The following is a 20,311-nucleotide window of genomic DNA, read 5'->3' on the forward strand; positions in this document are numbered from 1 at the left end:
ATGCTGCATGCGGGCACTGCAGTTTTAAATGATCCCACTTCTGTGTTGCCATTTATTTATAGCTTGCATTGAATTGCTCATGGGCACAATTACCTTTCCCACTTCATGCGTTCATTTGTGTTACCCTTTATTTGGTACCCTTTTCTGGTATGTTTTCAGAGCTGACCTTGGGGGTCTTCTAGAAAAACTCTTTACTCAAATCTTTTACAAACCTTGCTGCTTGTGGAAAGGCAAAAGAGTAACTGTGCCTCAAATAATTTACCTATATCTAGAGGATGCAGCCTTTCTGGTTTGGTTATCTCTGTTATTATGATGATATTTTTCTGTAAATTGCGTTGGCAAGAGTTATCGTAGAAGATAATTCCTCATTGGAGGAAAATTCTTGCCAGTTTTTACAAACAGAGCATCTTTCTATTCTGTTCAAATGCACATATGAAGTTTTGTGCCCTTTTAAACACATGATCAATCACAACTTTTAATACTTTTTTGAAAGTTTATTTGAGTTGAGTTTCATTGCTGCAGTTCAAGGACATGCCTTGGATCAATAACCCATTAAGCAATCTTCACATGCCTTGCTTCAAGGTTGAATAATCATGGCTAACACTAGGGGAATACACTAACAGTTCTTCTGAGCAGACCAGGTTTGGATGATGAATTGAAGACTTCCAGAAAAACTTCAACGCAGACTCTTCTGGAAGTTTCAGGTGTGAGTGCAGTTTCATTGGGAGAGAAGACTTCAAAAAGACAGATCATTTTGGTTTTCCCCAAGAAGCTCTGGGGGGGGGGATACAGAAGCATGTTGGGGGGGGGGAATGACGACCTGGCTGCTGGAGGAACTATTACATTTTAAAGCAGTAATTTAGGTGATAATTTGTTTACAATGAGAAAAATAAGAAAAATAAACCAATGACCTCTGGGCTATAGGCAGATTGCAGCAACTATCTTCTTTAACAAACTCCCCTCCTGGTAGATGGCCTAATTCTAATTTTAAGACAGCTGTCACAATTAAAGTCTTGCCTTGTTCCACAGTTTATGCTATGGTTGCTTCCTGTTGTCTATGCAGTCCTTGACTGAATAAATAACTTAAGGTGTCCAGTAAAATCCTGTATTTAGGAAGCCAGTTCACTTTAGAATGAAATCCGGTGTCAGCAAAAATACTTGAAGACAGTAACACTAAATTTGGAAAGAAGGAAAACATCTTGCACACACCATGTTGCCAGTTTCAAACCAATGTTCATTTCCCTTAGACTTCTAGAGGCTTTCAGTTAGGAAATGTATCAGTGCTGGGAACAGCTTAAACACATTTTTTATGGAACCAGGGTGACGAGAACATATGTCTATTTCCTGCATATATATATAAACTATTTGACAGAAGTAATGGAATTTGACAGTCAAAATAGAACCTGCAGACCTCTGAGGTGCATATAACCCTCTTTATTGTACGTGATGTCACTGTCAAGTTCCTTCATACCCTGTATGTTCTGATCAGCATTGGCCCTTTGTCATGAATGTGTCTCCCTCATTAGCCATGTGGTTTGTGTTCACTTCTTTTTGTTTCCTTCCTTAGCCTCAACGTGGCTGTAGCATGTCGGTTTGTCCTTCCCCCCTTTCTTTCCCTCCACTGTCCCAAATCCCTCTCAGTGCTCCTTCTACTCCACCATCAGTGTTATGTGCACCTCTTTCTCCTTCTTACCTTCGGACTGCCCCTGAGGAAACTTTTGGTGAAAAGCTTTCCAAAGCCTTGGAGAATGTCCTGCCCATGCACACCGCCTCTCCGCGCAGCAACCGGCGTTCCAGCCTGCCTTCCCTCTTTCTCAACCCTGTATGTCACTGTATGCCTCCTGGCCCATTGCAGATAAGTCACCACTAAATACATCCTGGCGTCATTCTTCAAATTAGATAAGAGACAAAATGGGGACTGTGTTATCCTGTGCTCCTGGAAAGTTGATTCTTCCTCCTCCTCCAAAACCTAAGAGTTAATGTGCCCAAAGTTTCAGGGAAAAGCTGAAGTTCAGCATGCAGTTTAAATGAAATCTGCAAATTATATGGTCTAGTTCTGATCTGATTTATACACTTTGATTTCTGGGCTACAGTTAGTAATTCTTCAAATCATATGTATATGTAGCTGGCTAGAACCATGCCAGTGCCATTGAAAACCATCATGGGGCATCTGTGAATGCATGCTGCCATTTAAGAGGGGGGAAAGTTTCCAGCTCTGACAATTATGGAGAAAAGGTTCTGGTGAGCAGGCAGTATAAATCAAAGACTCAAATTGCTAGAAGCCTAGTTCTTCTGTTTGGCTCTTAATTTTTGTCCTGTGCTGCTTCCTTGTATACTACATTTCTCCTTTCCTTGTTCTTACTTCCAGAACTGATGCCAAAACTAATGTGATGGTCACTGCTTCCACTTGGGGATAATTGACTTCCTATTAATTTATTCTTGCTTTGATTGAAGTGATAATCCATTAGAGCAGGAGAGGAAGATAGAATCACTTTCTACAGAACAGAAAAACACATTGTCTTCTATTCACAGAGGGTGTAGGACTAATCCTCACTCTGTACTGTTAATTGTGTCATATAAGAGTTTGCTCCTGCTTTTCCAGAATATAAATCAAAACTTTGGTGCAATGGGAGACAGAGAGAGAAATTATAAGTGGCATATAAGGGTGAAGTGGCATATAAGCTTTATGCAGGAGTGCTTTAATTGATATTTGTTACAATCTTTTGTGCATGAATTAGGAGATTAGAAATCTCCTTGGTGATGCACTAAAATGTTCAACACTTAATTGATGGTACACATTTGAAAGGACAGTAGGTTTCTGAAAAAGTTAAATTTCTTGTTCCCCCCCCCCCAGATTCAGAACAGAATCTTTTCCTTGAAAGACAACTAATTTTGATAGGAAATAAAGGATGTATTGAGAAATAACCATGTTTTCATTAAAGAAAGTTGTCCAAAGTTTTTTATATTGACAGAAGGAGATGGGTGGAAAAGCAGTTGTTCTAACAAAAGCAAATACTCATATAGACACTGATATCTGCCAAGGATGTATTTAATGGATATGTATAACCCTTCAAAGCATTTTACGTGTTGACCATGAACTAGGCGTAGCCATTCTATAAGGTTACTAAAGAGAGCTGCCTATTGAGCTGAACATGCTAATATGCTTCTATAATGTGTGAATTACTTGTCTTGTTCATGTCAATACAGCCTCAATCCATGGTGCATCCGTGTGGGGGAACCCCAACGTTCCCAGATTCCCAAGTATTTTTCCCCACCGTTCATGAACGGCCAGTGTCTTTCTCGCCACCACCCACCTGCCCTTCACGGGTGGCCATTTCTCAGCGACGCAAGAGCACTTCCATCCTTGAAGCCCAAACCTGCCACTTCCAGCCCTTGCTCAAGACTGGTCAGAGTTTTGTTCTCCCTGGTGGTAGTCCAGCAACTTGGACACCAGAGGGACTGGTGACAATGAGCAGCACAGCTGGGAAGCATATGCAGGCTAACCCTGGTTTTGACTCTGCTCAAGAGTTGAGTGATTACAGATCTGGACAAACGCCTTCAAAGGATGCTACAAGCATGTTGACTCAAGAAGCAATGTATTTAGTGGGCATGCACTACCAGTCCCAGTTGCCAGAACACTATGATACAGTACCCCAGAATCCCCAGGGGACTGAGCAACACTTACAGCGGGCTCCTGAACAGAGAAATTTGCAAGGCGGCCCCCCGCAGAGTTCTACTTTTGAATATCAAACTGGGCAGCCATTTCTGGCAAGACAGATTCAGAACTTGAGACTGGATTCTGGAATGAATCCACCATCACCATTGTCTAGTATGTCAGCACCACTGAGTGCAGATGCCACACAAATGAATTTTCACCCAATATTTGTTCCACATTCTGCACCTGCCATACTCACTCACAGTGGGGACGGTCGAGCAAGTTGTGTGTTTGAGTTCCATGTTCAAGCACCCAGTGCGACTGCAGGAGACGGTGCTGTCCTCTCACAGCGCGTTTATAGAAATCGTCGAGGCTCCACAGATTTTAACCAGGAGGAGTCCCCTCAGACAACCGTACAGCCTGGTCGTCTTCAGCCTGTAACGGAAGAGCAGTGCAGCTACCTAGGTTCCGAGTTCATGGTGCCTAGAGGCAGTTCTGTCTTACAGAGCTGGCCAGAAGGTAGCCCAGGATACTCCAGTGATTCGTCACAGTTGACTTCCTCAGACACTGGTGACTTTCTTTCTCCTCCTCCCACTGGGGTATCTGCATCGTATGGTTCAGGCTTGCCTCTGCCTGCTGCCCAGCTGACTCAGAAGGCATTTCAGGATTCACAGATCATCTTCCACTTCCCACAGGGAACTTCTTCTCAACAGGCTTTCTCAGCTCTGGCTTCATCAGGACCATCTACACTCTATCCTCAGGTTACAGTCACAAATGTTTCCAAATTTCTTCGTTTTTTGTAAAACCCTCCCCCCCCCCCGCAACTTCATAGTGCAAAACTCCTTGTATTCCTTATCCTGTTTCAACCTTTCCTTAATCTCCTCACATCCCTGCAAATTACTGCAGTATTTGAGAGTAGAACAGTATTGTGTGGTTGTTGAAGCTTTTGTGGTCCTAGCTTACTAGGAGCAGCCCTCATTGTAATCAGTTTATGTTGTATGTATTGATGGTTGTCAAAACCTTGTCGTGTGAGCCTGTTTAATATGGTAACAAGTGCTGGTCATTTAACAATGTTGAAAAAAATTCTTTTTTACTTATCTGATGCTCACTTGGATGCTCAGGTAAGAGAAATACAAAGACTATTTCACAGCCTGAAGATGTACTAGACTGGACGAAGTAATAACTGTTCTTTAAACACAAACCAAAGCAGTACCACTCTATATTCATACTGTGCCAAGTAGTGCCATCCTTTCTTAGCACATGCACTTTCTCGGTCTTATTGTAGGTTAGAGACACTCTATTGTACAGAACTATTAGAGTTGGAGATTTTTCTGTCTTATTGTTGCAGAGGTCAACAAGTGGCAATCTCTAGGTCAAACCACCCTCCTGCGTGATGTGTGTTTTCTAACTGCTAACCATAAAGGGGCATGTATAAGCAGTAATAGCAGGAAGGTGTGAGAGTTTGGCTTATTCTTCCCTCACCATAAATAGGTAAGGGGATTCTCCAGCAAAATTATTGGCTGACCAGTTTGTGTGGTCTTTGAAATAGATTTTGTGAGTCTTCAAAGCATTCCAAAAATGCACAAACCTGTTTGATTAGTAGGACAGAGACAATGAAAGTGTGCTCCAAGGAAGACTTTATTACTCTATTTACAACTCCCTGGGAAACCTTTGTGTAACATTGAAGAAAGACTATTCTGCAGTCATAAAACACAGTTATGAGAAACTTTTATTCCATTTAAGGCAATAACCTGGTTCATACATTATGCTAAGCCATGGCTTGTTTAGCCAAAGCGTGGTTTGCTTGAATATCCAAACTCTCCAGAGCAGACCACAAGGTGAAGCTGTAGTAGTGGTTGACTTGCAAATGGTGGCTTGTTTTCTTCTGGAGTATGACATATCTAAATCCATCAGTCTTGCTTGACCATGATTTGTATTATCCCACCACCATAGGCACTTGCCACGAGGGAAAAGCAGTTGGAAAACAAACCAAGCTTTGGAGAAACAAGTTGTGACTCCCCCCCCCCTTAGTTTTCAAGGTGACTTGTGGTCTCTTGAGCAAACTATTATTAGAACAGACCATAGCTTAGCACTGTGTTCGTGAGCACAGCCATTGTGACATGTTTCCATATAAACAAGATGCTAAACTATCTTTAGAAAGCAATCAGCATGAAAAGCTTTTACAAAATTACTCATCAGAGAAATGCCCAGAAAACAAATATGTAGGGCAGGCTTCCTCAACCTTGGCCCTCCACTGGTCCTGCTAGTTAGGGATCATGAGAATTGTAGGCCAAAAACATCTGGAGGGCCAAGGTTGAGGAAGCCTGATGTAGGGTATACGTACTTTTTGTAAGGCAACTCACAAAGGATAGTGAATATTGATAAGAGTTTTTAACTGTACGAATGCGCTTTGAAGCATTTTAACTCTTAAAAATTACATTGAGAATCTCTGTCTTTCCATTTTGATTTGATTTTGCTGACAGTCTAATTGTTTTCACTGGCATAAACTAGTTACCACCATTGAGAGACTATGGTTTGCAGCACCCATGGTAGTAGCTCAGTTGAATGCTATGGGTTTCACGAGCATCAATCAGTAGGGTTGGTTGACACCCTTTAAATGTTTGGGTATCATTTATAAGAGAAATAAATTTTCTTAGAGCAATTTCACATCAGTCTTGTGACACAGATCTTCACAGCTTGGTGAGGTGGCATGTCTTAAGTGTTGTGGAAGTCTCTGGTTCACATCTTGCCTCACTTGTAAACTGTTGCCTTCAGCCCTCAATCGTCAATATGAGGACAATAAGCTGACCTTCTTTACAGGTTTCGTGAGATAATGTATGTCCAGTGTTTTAGTAAAGCACTATGCAAGTATTTAGTGTGAAGACTTGGAAGTACAGTAAATGTTTTTTTCTGAAAACAAAACCTCACTTTTTACTGATAGCAGCATTTCAGTAACAGTAGCGAAAATAGTGATGTGAAAATTTTATTCCTTTACTCACTTTATATTGGTGACTTGTGAATTGTTGCCTTTTCTGGGTCCTAGTAGTCTTTTTTTTTTTTTTTTGAAACAGTTGTCTCTTTTGGGGGGGGGCAGTTTTTGTTACTGAGACACAGGAATGCTGTATTTACAAGTTCCTTTGTGGATTTCCTTGGAGAAATCAGCAGAAGTTGAGAAATGTTTCTATGATGAGACTTGAACATAAACAGGCTAAATAGATTCCACAGAAGCACTTAATTCGGATCCAAACCTTTCAGGATGAACCTCACAAGCTAATTGAATAGTATTTTCTCCCACCCCCCAAGATGACCCCAGAGCTCTGTCCCATGTTTCCACCATACTTCCAGCGTATATAGAATATGCTTGTTTGATAACAATCTGACACCATACATTCCTATATGTTTGACTTGGCTAAATGAACTCCTCGGCTACTATTTTTCTTTCAAATACTTTGTGTAATTGTCCAAATATTGTATACCTTATTCAACCTTGTCACTGCAACATTACAAGCTTTAGCTCTGATTTTTCCACTTTGAACATACCATTTTTCCATTACGATATCTACTGAGATAAAGCCCAGAATGTGGTATACATTTCAGTATGCTGCAAATGTCTTTTTCAAAAATGATCATTGCCATTCCAGTTTGGGTTGTTGGCTTTTCTTTTCTTTCTATTTTTACATCCATTCATGATTATTGTGCCTTGCTTACTTATTAAAATTGGAAGTTATTAGTTGGAAATCAAAATTCCAGGACAAGTCTTAGTTACGATGCTTATTAAGATGAATTAATATTAGCCTAGATTACATATTGCTTGTAAATGCAGATATTTAATAGAGCTAAACCAAACTACAGCTCATTGTTTCCTCTTGTGCTAGCATAGCCTGATGCAGATCTTTGACAAACTGCAGGAGGATGAGATTTGCATTGTAGAAATGCATCATGCAGAACTTAGACTTGCAACTTGTATTAGATGCTACAAAAATAATGCATTTTAAAACAATGCATTGCAATGACAGTAGTTTGTTTGAAGTGTCCATATTGAATGCTGTTCTAATTCATTGGGGATGTTTAACTAAAGGCCAGTGTTGTTCAGGTGCTTATTTTCAGTATAGAAGTTGGCAAAGAATCTGATTCTCTGTATTCTTCCTTTAGGCGCAGATGAAAGGGCAGCCAGCCTCAAATGCTTCATCAGTTGGCACATCATCCCAGCTAATGCAGCCAAGTCAACAGGTAATGATGAGCAACTGTTTCCCCCCCATATATTTCTGTAGGTTGAGGATATTCAATGCAGTTCTTTTTTATAGTGCTTTCAGTGTTCACCCCCAAGTTTGACTCGGTAGCAGGTTGGACCACTCTATGGCTCTCCAGTTGATGCTGGACTCCAGCTCCCATCACAATTGCAAATACAGGCAATGGTCAGAGAAGATGGGAGTTGTAGTTCAACAACATCCAGAGGACAAGAAGTTAGCTACCTTGTTTCTAGGTAGGAAAGGTGGGTCATGGTTAAGTTAACATATGCTAAAGTGAATTTTGTGCATTTTTTTCTGCTTTGGGGGTTTGCTGTGGAATTTGTTTAAGATTTGCATTTTTAAGATTTTACTTTTCTGCTTACAAGTTATAGGTGATTATCATTCCTTTGACTTAGCTTGATTTATTCTGTATGTTGTCCCCACTTATCCCCAGAAATGTGCCCAAAATAATATTTGGTAAAGGTTTGCTAATGTGTTGAAAACAATTAACTGTAGAAATCAGTCCCATTTAACAGTTAGCTTTCATCTTGCATGAGACAATTTCATGTGGTATTCCTATGTAACTTTTCTCAAAAAGCTTTGCTCTGCATGCTAACTTTTCTGGTATTAGTATTTGGCAAGGTATAGATAGAATGTTCCTGGTTCCAGTGAACTATGATTTCAAAGAGTAAAAACAAGCAATGAACTTAAGCTGCCTCTCCTCTAAGCTCTGAGGGCCTTCTAGCAGCTCCCTCATTGTGAGAAGTGAGGTGGTCTTGGTAGTGGCACCCACATCCTGTAGAACTTCCTCCCGTCAGATGTCAAAGGGATAAATAATAATTATTATTTTTAATTTAAAAAGATCTTTATTTCAATTCTTTAAAACATTACAAAAATATAAGAGAAACAAGGATTTACAAAACGTAAAAACAAAAAACAAAAAGATATGAAAATACCAGAAACAGAACATAGAAATGAATGATCAAAATAAAACAGAGTTTCATTTAAACTTATACTCAACACAATGCATAGCAAATATTGTATAAAAAATTTAAATCAAGATGAAATCAAAATATATAGATTTCGGGGGGGGGGGGAGAGAGAGAAAGGAAAAAGAAAGGAAAATTTTTTTTAAAAATACTTCCGATTGTTCAAATATCGCTTCCTCTATCTTTCTTCCCTCTTAACTCACTTTCTTAAATTCCTTTAATTAAACCACCCACCACAGGTGTACCATCTTCTTTTACCTAACAAGTATCTCTCTTTATACGTTACTTAATTTAAGCAAATCACCAAATCAGTTTTAATACCTTCTTTTGTCAGGTAGCCCTCTACCAATTTCCACTCATTTTGGATTTTTTGTTTGGGGATATTCCTTATAGCTGCAATCGTTTTAGTTAAATTCATAAATTCTATTATTTTTACCTGCCAATCATGTACTGTTGGTATCTCTTCCCCCTTCCATTTTTGGGCAATGAGCATCCACGCTGCTGCTCCCGCATATAGCAAAATATTCTATCTTTGGGCACATTATCAGGGATCATACTTAATAAGAATAATTCTGGTTTTTTCTCAAATGTTATTTTTAGCATCCTTTTCAATTTCTCATATATTTTACAGTGGTGCCTCGCTAGACGAATTTAATTTGTTCCACAGGTCTTTTCTTATAACAAAAAATTTGTCTAACAAATCCCATAGGAATGCATTGAATTTTTTTTTTGCCCATAGGAATGCATTAATTGAATTTCAATGCATTCCTATGGGAAACTGTGATTCCCTAGACGAATTTTTCATAAAACGAATTTGTCTAGCGAGGCAACCTCCGCTCGAAAAATCCTTTCGTTAAGCGGAAATTTCGTTAAGCAGGGCATTCGTTAAGCGAGGCACCACTGTATTCCAAAATTCTTGAATTATCTTACATTGCCACCAACAATGGAGATAACTTCCTATTTTATCATGGCACTTCCAACATTTGTTGGATCCTGTTTTATAAATCTATCCTATTTTCTCTGGAGTTAAGTGCCACCTATAAGCCATTTTTATTATATTTTCTTTGATCGCTGTACATCTCCGTCCATAGTTTATCCCATTGAATACTATATATCGTTCTCCCTATATCTTGTGCCCATTTTATCATGACACTTTTTACTTCCTCATCTTTCAAATTCCACTCCAATAAATATTTATACAATTTTGTCAATGGTTTTTCCGCATTATCAATTAATAATTCTTGTAATTTTGATTTTTTTCATAAACCCAGTTTCTTTATGTTTCTTAAATAGACTTTGGATTTGGTTATATTGAAGCCAGCTTGCACACTGGGGATAAATAATTATACAACCTTCTGTAGCCACCTGAAGGCAGCCCTTTTATTGTGTGGTGTTCCATTGTGTTTTTGTATATTCTGTTGGAAGCCACAAGCCACCCAGAGTAACTGGGGCAACCCAGTTAGATTAGCAGGGTACATTATTATTATTATTATTATTATTATTATTATTATTATTATTAATTCCTCCTATGTCTGGCTTCAGAACACACTGATTACTGTGTTATTTGAACTGGGACATGGTGGTTCAAGATCTCCCTATGAACCTAGATTGCAATACATGTTTGGTTTGGGTTTCCTCGAGGCCTTAAATCACAGTTTTCTAGTTTGAGCTTCCTATTTTTTTAAGCCAAGTTCCAATGAAAGGCTGAACTTCACCTTTGTCTGAGTGCCAGTTGTTGATTCCCCTCCCACCATGCACATGCTAGTATAGTGTCACCCCCCACAAACCTTTAAGTAGGCTGTGCTTATTTTCAGTTGTTTTTCAGGTAATATCAAGAGTTTGTGCTAACTCTACTTCAGTACTGTTGAACATCTTAAAACAAAATATTATTGTTAGAATACACACATACACTTAGCAGGAATTCAGATACTGTATACCCAAGACAAGATCAACTGCTGCGAAATATTTCCAGATAAAAGGTGTTTTTCTTCAGAGTAAATAATCTGTTGTTGTTTTTTCTTCTTTTATGACAGAGCACCCAGCCTCCAGCCTCTTCACAACAGACTGGGCAATATCAAGTTCAGCAGCCTTCAGTTTCCAGTGGAGCTGCTCCATCGCAGCCAGTTACACAGCAAGCACAAATAATGTCTGTGCCTCAGGTAGCAGCTGGGACACAGGTAAACTACAACTTGCTGGCTCCTGGAGGGCTTCTGTCTGGACCGCCTGAATTGTTAGCAGCTAAGCCCCCTTCATTTATGTGACAAAACAGGGTATTGGAAATGTGTTGTCTGGAAGAGTACAATGAAAGTACAGTATTAGGATATGGAAAATCAGTGTATTAAATAGGAAGACTTAACCTGGATCAACTTTTATCATGGTCTCAAATGCAATGCCTGATTTTGAAAAAGTTAGAGAACCTGTGTGTTGTTTGAGAGTGCATGTGTGTATGCATAGTTGGTTTTTTTAAAAAAAATCAGTGTAGGGGGTCAGTGGCTCAGTATCCCAACACTGAGTGCTCTTCAAGTTGACTCTCCTTTTTTCTCCACATCTCCTTCCTCCACTTCTCGCCCTAGAGGCTTTTTGCTGACTCCAGAGTGGTCCTGTATATGTATATGCTTTTGAATCCCAGAATACTTAATTTTTGTGGGAATTTTGCTTAAGTTTCCTGAAAAATTTCCTGTTGCATTTCTTGCTCTGCTTTTTGGCACTAACAAGAGCATTTCTATATGTTGGCCGAGTGGCTTTTAATTCCCCCTAACCTCAGGCTCCTGCCCCCATAAGAGGGGTTATTAGAGGTGTGTTCTATATAAACTGATACCATGCTTTATTATTATTATTATTATTATTATTATTACCACCCCACCCATCTGGCTGGGTGTCTTGACCTTGTTTCTCCATCCTGAAATTCTCCTTTGATAACAAGGATAATTTCTCCAAAATGTTAAAGATATGCATCAAAAAAGGGGAGCAAAAATTGCTAATTGGAAGTAACCTTCCCAGCCACTCTGTCAAATATATTCCTTCCCTGCTCCTGTTAAGTGTGGTGTAAACATTCCCCCCCCCCCCTTTTCTTGGACTAATGCAATTAAAAGCCTGCTTCCTGCAACCTTTCTCCTTAAAGGTCTATCTTTTTCTTTACCTCCCCAGCTTCCTGTTTCCCAGCCAGTGCCGATCATCCAAGGTGAAACACAGTTACCTATGGGAGTGCCTTCCCTTCCTCAGCCTTCAGTTGCCCCTGTCATGCCCATTGGCTCTCATTTTCTCCCTATGGGCCCACCCTTACAGGCTCCCCTTCATCCACAGTTCTCAGTTTCTCAGATGCCCATAGCAACACCTCATGTGTCAGTGGCTCAGCCTGGTTTCCCAACTCTACCCATCTCCATGGCAGCTGGAGTTAGCCAGCCATTGCTCACTTTGGCCACATCTGCTACAGCAGCTGCTATTCCTGTGGGTTCAACTGTTGTCCCTAGCCAGCTTCCAACTCTTCTGCAGCCTGTGGCGCAGCTGTCCGGCCAGGTTCTCCCACAGCTTCTACAGCCATCTGTTCAGCCCATGGGATTGCCAGCCACACTTGGACAATCTGCTGAAGTACCACTTCCACCTACAGATGCTGTGTACCAGGTATTGTGGCAGTCAAGAAAGAGTCCCTCTCTTCTGCTCCTCTGGTGCTTTAGACTCTGCTAAGATGTCCTGAAAAGTTACTTGCAGTCTTTGGAAGGAGAGGCCAAATAGTTTTTCAGTATACAAGGGAAAGTCCTGATTTCAAACCAAATTTGATTAGTAATTGTATTTTGTTTTTGCATTGGTAGTTTTACTGAGGAATGAATCATAGAATTATAGAATTGGAAGGCACCCTGATGCTCATCTAGTCCAACCCCCTGCAATGCAGATGTCCCATACGGGGCTTGAACCTGCAACACCACACTCTTATCAACTGAGCTGGAAGAGTAATGTCGACTGACATGTAAATGACTGTCAGATCACTGAAGGGCCACAATTTCCCCACTCGGGTGGGGAGCCTGTAGCTCTTCTGAAGTTGTTGGACTGCATCAGCCCCAGCCAGCATGGCCAATGAGGTATGATGGATGGGAGTTGCAGTCAAGCAACATTTGGAAGCTACAGGTTCTCCATTCCACTACTACCTTATGCTTGGGTGTGATGAGGGCATCTAGCAAATCAGGCGTTTCATCTCAGTTAACAGATTCAAGCTATGAGATTGCCAGGCTGCAGTGATAATTTGCTGGAGTGCAGGCCAGGCAGTTTTGGCTGTCAGCTGGAGCACAGCATGAAAAGCTTAACAAGACTTAAATTGTGAAAGATACAGAAGCACCATGATATACACATGGCAAGCAAACAGATTTCCCATGCTCCAATTTTAGGAAAACATGTTGAACTCGTCTTCAGTAGACAGCACAACAAAAATAAATAACAAATGAAAACTCTCTCTTTGTCTCTGGAAAGAGACCGGCAAGCAGGCATTAGAAGAGATGGAGCCCTGTTGCTCTGACTTGACTGGGGCCTGGTCATCTGACCGCTTCTTTGCAGACTTGGTAACTTGATGGAGCATTTATAGTTAACAGGACGGGGAGGACCTTTTTAGTACACAGGTTGCTTTAAGGCCCCTTTAGTTGTGTGGTGCACTGCTGTTCCAGAGTGCATGATGGCTTGGGATTTAACATTGACCCCAAGGCAGTAGGCTTTGTTCCTTTTAAAATAAGGTACCCTCGAAGTTGTGCAATAAATCTAAGGAGTTCATGGCGGGAGGGAGTTAAAAATCCTATGCAGTTTGGCTTGCATTCCCCCCCCCTTCCTATCTGTTTCATACTGTTTTCCCCTGAATTACCCTAAATTACAATAACTTTGCTTCCTCATTTATCGCAGGGCTTCCCACCTCGGCTACCAGCACAATATACTGGAGATTCAAACATTGCTTCTTCTGTGGCCTCTGCTTGCCTCCCTTCTGCAGTACTATCCCCTCCTTTACCCACAGATGTACTGGCTCAGCCAGGCTATCTTGCTGCAATGGTGCAGCCTTATGTGGAGCAGAATGTTTTAGTTTCTTTGGGCAGTCTAGGCGGACAGGTTCAAGTGCCACAGTCTGCTTCCTGTTTAGCACAGCAGGTCTCATCTTCAGCCTCCCAGCAGACAGCATTAGAGGTAAATGGACTATGCATAAAGCTGTGTGTGTGCATTCTAAAAACTGAGTTTCAGGGCATGAGTTTTGAATTCACTTCCATTTGGGGTAGCAAGCTGAAAAATCATATGCTAATCGTCAAAATGAATTTCTCTTACAGCAGAATGTGATGCCAATGTGGAGACCTTGTTGCCCCTGGCTATGCTGTTGGGAAGTGAGTGGGCCCCCCAAGATGCAAAACACTTGCTAGCACTTCTCTTCTGGCTAGTAATGCCAATCGTTGCATTGAAGACATGCTATACTCAATAGTCACTGGAAAAAAATATCTCCTCAAATGTGTTCCCTGCAGCCCTGCTGTAGCTGAGGGAGATTGAATGGACTTTGCACTCTGCATTGGCTTCTCTGTTGCACATTCTGCTAGTAAGATTTCTGGTTGCATGGCAAGCTGTAGTGCCACCATCATCTAGTGAATTAAATGGTTGACTTTCACCAGGCAACTTGTTTCAAATTTGCACGAAAACCTCATTTGGGGTTAAAAATTTGAAATGTTTAGATGCTTTAAGGTGTTCTAGAGAGAACAGTGTGCTTTTCAGCTTCTAGTTACCTAGATGGATGGACTGTGATGGGGCTGGAAAAAGAGCTCTTTAACAAGATGCATGAAGGGAATGCTTTATCTTTCGCAGAGTACTTCTGGAGTTACTCAAACAGCACCTGCAGAGACTCAACCACCAGTGCAGCAGCAGCAGCAGCCTTCGCAATCAACCCCATTGGTTTCCTCAATAGATAGGTAAATAGTAAATTATTGCATTTCAACTTGGATATTTATCATTACAGACATGGTGCTTCTGTCAATCTGTTTCTGATTTGGACGGAATCTTCGCATGTGAACTCTTAACATCTGCCCTTGACATCTAAGCTGGGGCATGGAACTTGTTTGACTCCAGTTCCATCATCCCTGATGATGGAACTGGAGGCTGATGAGACCTCTGGAGGGTCACAAGTTACCCATCTCTAATTGTAGCCGATTACTCCTTTCCTGAATTACAGCGAGGCTGCTCAGATGCTAGTTGTACCAGGCTCATAATGTCCTAACTTAACTATGCCTTACCTGTTGCAGCACCCTATTAAAAATGGGCTATGTCTTTCCTGTGAGTGACTCAAAAGGCGACTCTTAAAGCATGTAGCATAGTGATTCCCAAACTTGCCCCCCTACAGACCACTTGAAAATTGGTTAGGGTCTTGGTGAACTACTTAATTATTTTTATGCTTGTTATATCAATTGTAATGTGCTGTGCTAGGTGCTGTATGGTGTTTTTTTATTGCATTTAATTGCTTCTTGTATTTCTTATATATTGTATGTTATTGTAAGGCAACCCTCCATTTTTTGTGGGGTTATGTTCTGAGTTACTGCACACATCCCTAGTGGGTTTGGCTCGATGCACATGTGCGCAGTTGCACACATATTGAATGCGTGTATATGGTGTGTGTATGTGCGTATTGCAATTTGAAGTCTATGGAATTAAAACTAATATAAAATAAAAGAAATAAAAGAAGCAATAAACATACAACTAATAATCAATACATTATGAATATTTAAGGCAATGAAAAGCACTGTTTCCCCTGTTCAACCACAAATCCACAAACATGTTATGGTCCACCTGAACGAAGACCACAGACCACTAGTGGTCCACAAGCCACAGTTTGGAAACTCCTGATGAAATATACAAGAGAGGCATTTAATGACTAATTAAAAAGCACATTTGAGCCTCATTTCACTAGTGCAGATTTATTCATCTTTATCAGCATGTAGTGGTAGGATTTTCTAAAGAGCAGTTTACTTATTCCTTGATTTGCTGAGAGTGATACTAGAAGTGGGGGGAATTACAGGTAAAAATGGCTGGTTTTTCCCTTGCTTGTTTTTCTGTAGTGCACAATCAGATGTTGCTTCAGGCTTAAGTGACTGCAATGAAAGTGTTCCAGCATCTAGTGGTAGACATGAAGGGAGGACAACGAAACGGCATTATCGGAAGTCGGTGCGCAGCCGCTCTCGGCATGAGAAGACTACACGTCCCAAACTGAGAATTCTTAATGTGAGTTTATTTTGGTGATACTGCACTATGTAGTGCTAAACTATGGTTTTGTGTTACATCTGAATCAGTCCACTGTGTTTTAAAACCTCTGCTTTAGTGCATAGTGGGGTAGTTCAGACATAACACTAAATCATAGTTTCAACAAACTCTGTTTATTAAAGTAGGCAGAAACCTTGACCTTATGTGCTCTCCCCTCCCATTGTCCTGCATGCAAGGGGAGGAGATTAGAAATGTTGCTTTTTAGTTAACAGCAAAGTATGGTTTGCTCCAACCAGCATTCTAAAGTATAGTTTGATCCAGGTTTGTATGTAAGCTTTGGTTTGCTATTGGGTAGAATCTAAAGCTTCACATCTCACTTTGCATGCAGAGGAAGGGGGAGGAGGGAGTGTATGAGCCAAGGGCTTATCTCTGACCCTCTTCATAACAACAAACCAAGGTTTCTCATTATATCTGAATTTAGTCACTGTTCTAACCTCTTGACAAATTGTTCTCCTGTGGCTTTTTCTGTCCTAGATTCTAACATTGGGTTATACTACTGTGTGGGTTTTTTTTTGTTTTTTGTTTTGCTTAAGCTGTGTAACCACTGTGTCCACATCAAGCTTCCACCATATTTTAAGATTTTGTATGTATGGCAGGGGTGGGGGTGGGGAGAGAATGGCCTTATTCACACAGTGCTAAGCCGTGGTTCATTTAACAAACTATGAGCTGTTACATAGACAATCAAACCGCTGCTTGTTTTCCCCAAGTTCACCTCCTTCCAGCTGCTCTCATACCTTTCTAGCTTGGTGAGCTTCTGGGATGAAGAGGCCAGACAAATCATGGTCAAGGAAGGTGGCAAGTTCATACATAACACAAAGCCATATTTAAAAGAAACCAAGGTTTGCAAGTCACTAACAAATCATGGTTTCAGATCCTGGTTTGCTGGCACTAAACAAACCATAAGTATACTACTGGCCTGTGTTAAAATGATCAAACCATTGTTTAATAAAATGTTATGTGTGAACCAGACAACTCTGTCCCCATGTAATATATAGAATTTCACAAAAGTCTGAATTCAACCCCCCACCCCCCTGAATGCCTTGTTCAGTCCCTTTATGGCTGTGGGGGAAACCCCTGGTGGTTCTTAATAATTTCATCTGTGTATTTTCCTGCCTCTCTGTATTGTTCCCAGCCCACCTACAGCTACCATTCTCTTCCATTCTATTTACTTCTCATCTTGAATAACAGAATTGTGTGTTCCAGGTTTCAAATAAAGGAGACCGTGTTGTGGAATGCCAGTTAGAAACGCACAATAGAAAAATGGTTACTTTCAAATTTGACTTGGATGGTGACAATCCAGAGGAAATAGCTTCTATCATGGTAAGCAGTTCAGATGGAAGCTTAATTCTGTGTTCGAATATTATCTTCAGTACCTAATATTTAATTGCTACTGAATTTGCTTTCTCCAAGCGCTTGTTTTTAGCACAATTCTTGTTGTAATTTGTTTGCTGTGTTTGCCACAGTTTGCTGGTTAACAAATGTCTGAAGTTGCTGTATGTAAGCTAGTACTTGCTTAAATCAAGCAGTTGAAGATATGAATCAACTTCTTTCTTAGAACTATCATTTCTTCAAGCAAACAATTGTCCAACTGTTCTGCACTCGAGGGCCATGATCCGGAAGCAACAGCTGGCTAGCCCAAAAGCAGAATGCATATTTTTATTTCTGGGGGAAATCATACCTCTAATATTTATTTCCATTGCTACTGTAATGTTTGGGAAATGATATACAAATTATTTAGTCTGCCAAGTAACATAATGGAAGGCCCCCAATAAACTCGATGATTACTGAGAATATAGCTCCTCATCCTCTGTTTAGATTGGTCCTCCCTCCCTCTTGTTATCACTGCAAGAGATGCAGTCACTATTGCAGAAGACAGAAAGCAGCATATGTGGCGAGTGTCTCTGTGACACTGGGCATGGTTGAGTTCACTATCTCACCAGTTTATTTTTTTATTTCATAAAATTTATACACCGCTTGATTGCACACACACACACACACACAGACAGAGAGAGAGAGAGAGAGAGACACGCCTCAAAGTTATTAACAAAAAGTGTTCAAACTAGTATTTGTAGATTGGAAGGCCAGTTTTCCTTTCTAGGATAGGAGAGAAAGTGCAGCACCTGTAATTGCCATAGTGCTGCATAGTTTTCCTTTTGGTGCTTCCGCCTGAATTGCTGCTGTTACTTGCACAGGTGAGTGGAAGGTGACATGTCTGTACTTACCACAATTCCAAATTTTATGCAGGTGCAAAATGAATTCATTTTGGCAATGGAGAGAGATTCATTTGTAGAGCAGGTGCGTGACATCATAGAAAAGGCAGATGAAATGCTCAGCGAGGATGCAAGTGGGGAACCAGAAGGTGACCAGAGCATGGACAGTATGCATAACCAGGTAAGGGTTTATCTTACTGCCTGCACTCATGCCTTCTGCCACAAAGTCTATGCGCCCTTCTACTGCTCTTTCTTCCATCAAGCAATCTTGGCAAAAGTTATCTATCAACTTGAGCTAAAGTCTTAACAATAAAGAAATTATGAAAGCCATGAAACAACTCCTCCTTGGCCGTGTAAGTGGAAGGGAGTTCACAAGCCCCAGAGGAGGTTTACATAGAACTAAACCAGAATTTACCATTTCACTCAGACATGGCCATCAGTGTATTTAGTGGTTGAATGCTGGGATTATACAGAAAAATAATCATTTCATTTGTTGCAGAAATTGGATGGAGACTTCAAACAGCCAGATCCTGTGTCTTCCATGCCACAAAGAATAGGTAAGGACTATTGGATTCTCTTAACAATCTTCTATTGCTGGTTTGTATCCCAGGTGTAGTATAAGACAGTCACGGCATGATTCAGTACCTTATGGTAGATTGTACATAGCTCGGTAGGAAATTGCACAACTGTAATCCTACATTTTTCTCTGTTACTTAGGTGTTCCTCCTAATTCATTGACTCAGGTTGTCCATTCTGCTGGAAGACGGTTTATTGTCAGCCCTGTACCTGAAAGTAGGTTACGAGAACAGAAATTTTTCACTTCTATCCCATCAGAAAGTGAGCTGTTTGATATAGGTGAGTTAAATCACCATTCCCAACACAGCCTGCTCTTACCACTAACAGAACATGTGGATTTCAAGGAAACAGTTTTACAGGGCTTGTATGAATACTGTAATGAATTTATTATTTGTTTCTAAAGGCATGTCTCTCTCCATGTGTACTCACCTGCGTGCTGGGTTCTTCTTCAGAGGCCCTTCTCAGTGACTCCAGCCAGTGGCTATGGGGGAGAGAATGTCCTTGCCTGGTGACCACTTTGGTGTCAGCACCAGGCAAATGCATTTTTTAAAAATTAAAAAAATCCAGGTGGTTTCATTTGCTGTAGCTTTAACATGTTTTTAATCCATCTGTATTTTTATGTTGGAATTTTGAATGGTCTTATTGTTTATTGTGATCTGCATTGAGAACTTTATTGTAGGGTGGCTTGTAAATATTGTAAATCAAAGATGGGGAACCATTGACCTTCCAGATGTTGTTAGACACCAACTCCCATCAGCCCCAGCAAACAGAGCCAAGGGTGATGGGAGCTGTAGATCAGCTGCACCTGAAGGGCTGCAGTTTCCCCATCTTTGTGGTAAAAATATATAGGTAAACTGAAAGTAAACCTACCTTCTTTCTTTATTAGCATGGCATAAACCGTTGCCATCTATTTGAGTGTGCAGTACTGTGAAAGTTATACTGTTGGAAATAGAAAATTAGGATTCCTGGTCATAAAGGGATACCTAGCTGCCTCTTGCATCCATAAGCTATCTTGCATATTTATGCTTGTTTCCAGTACTTTATAAGCCTCAGTGATTTAAATTTGTGGTAGTTCACCGTTGCTGAAACCTGTGGGAGCAGGGGAATCAGGAAAATAACTAATTGTGCCATTGTGTCCCTCCTTCCCCCAAGTTTCCTTTAGGTAGAAAATGAAGTCGCAGTCAGTGCAAAAATCTGTTGCTATAGAACAGGCATCCCCAAACTGCGGCCCTCCAGATGTTTTGGCCTACAACTCCCATGTTCCCTAGCTAACAGGACCAGTGGTCGGGGAGGATGGGAATTGTAGTCCAAAACATCTGGAGGGCCGAAGTTTGGGGATGCCTGCTATAGAAAGTACTTACGGCCTTTGATATCTTTCGGAAATCCAAG

At 40.7% G+C, this 20,311-nt stretch overlaps 1 protein-coding gene across 24 annotated transcripts in view; it reads left to right on the forward strand.

The window, feature by feature from the left end:
• WNK1 (WNK lysine deficient protein kinase 1) overlaps positions 1 to 20,311 on the forward strand; it is a 117,708-nt gene that overhangs the window by 71,994 nt on the left and 25,403 nt on the right. For 7 of the 24 annotated variants that reach the window (XM_088652339.1, XM_088652340.1, XM_088652344.1 and 4 more), the window contains exons 9-20: positions 3,208 to 4,416; positions 7,808 to 7,885; positions 10,907 to 11,050; positions 12,021 to 12,494; positions 13,755 to 14,030; positions 14,168 to 14,221; positions 14,691 to 14,794; positions 15,935 to 16,097; positions 17,340 to 17,456; positions 18,381 to 18,527; positions 18,846 to 18,903; positions 19,064 to 19,201. In XM_088652339.1, coding sequence (XP_088508465.1) covers positions 3,208 to 4,416; positions 7,808 to 7,885; positions 10,907 to 11,050; positions 12,021 to 12,494; positions 13,755 to 14,030; positions 14,168 to 14,221; positions 14,691 to 14,794; positions 15,935 to 16,097; positions 17,340 to 17,456; positions 18,381 to 18,527; positions 18,846 to 18,903; positions 19,064 to 19,201 — 2,962 coding nt within the window. Of the gene's footprint in view, positions 1 to 1,567; positions 1,823 to 3,207; positions 4,417 to 7,807; positions 7,886 to 10,906; positions 11,051 to 12,020; positions 12,495 to 13,754; positions 14,031 to 14,167; positions 14,222 to 14,690; positions 14,795 to 15,934; positions 16,098 to 17,339; positions 17,457 to 18,380; positions 18,528 to 18,845; positions 18,904 to 19,063; positions 19,202 to 20,311 lie in introns of all 24 variants that reach the window. The other 17 variants (XM_035127434.3, XM_088652353.1, XM_035127437.3 and 14 more) reach the window with 9 other exon arrangements.

The sequence above is a fragment of the Zootoca vivipara genome, chromosome 9 (assembly GCF_965207765.1).
Source record: "Zootoca vivipara chromosome 9, rZooViv2.hap1.1, whole genome shotgun sequence".
In the NCBI taxonomy this organism is placed as follows: domain Eukaryota; kingdom Metazoa; phylum Chordata; class Lepidosauria; order Squamata; family Lacertidae; genus Zootoca; species Zootoca vivipara.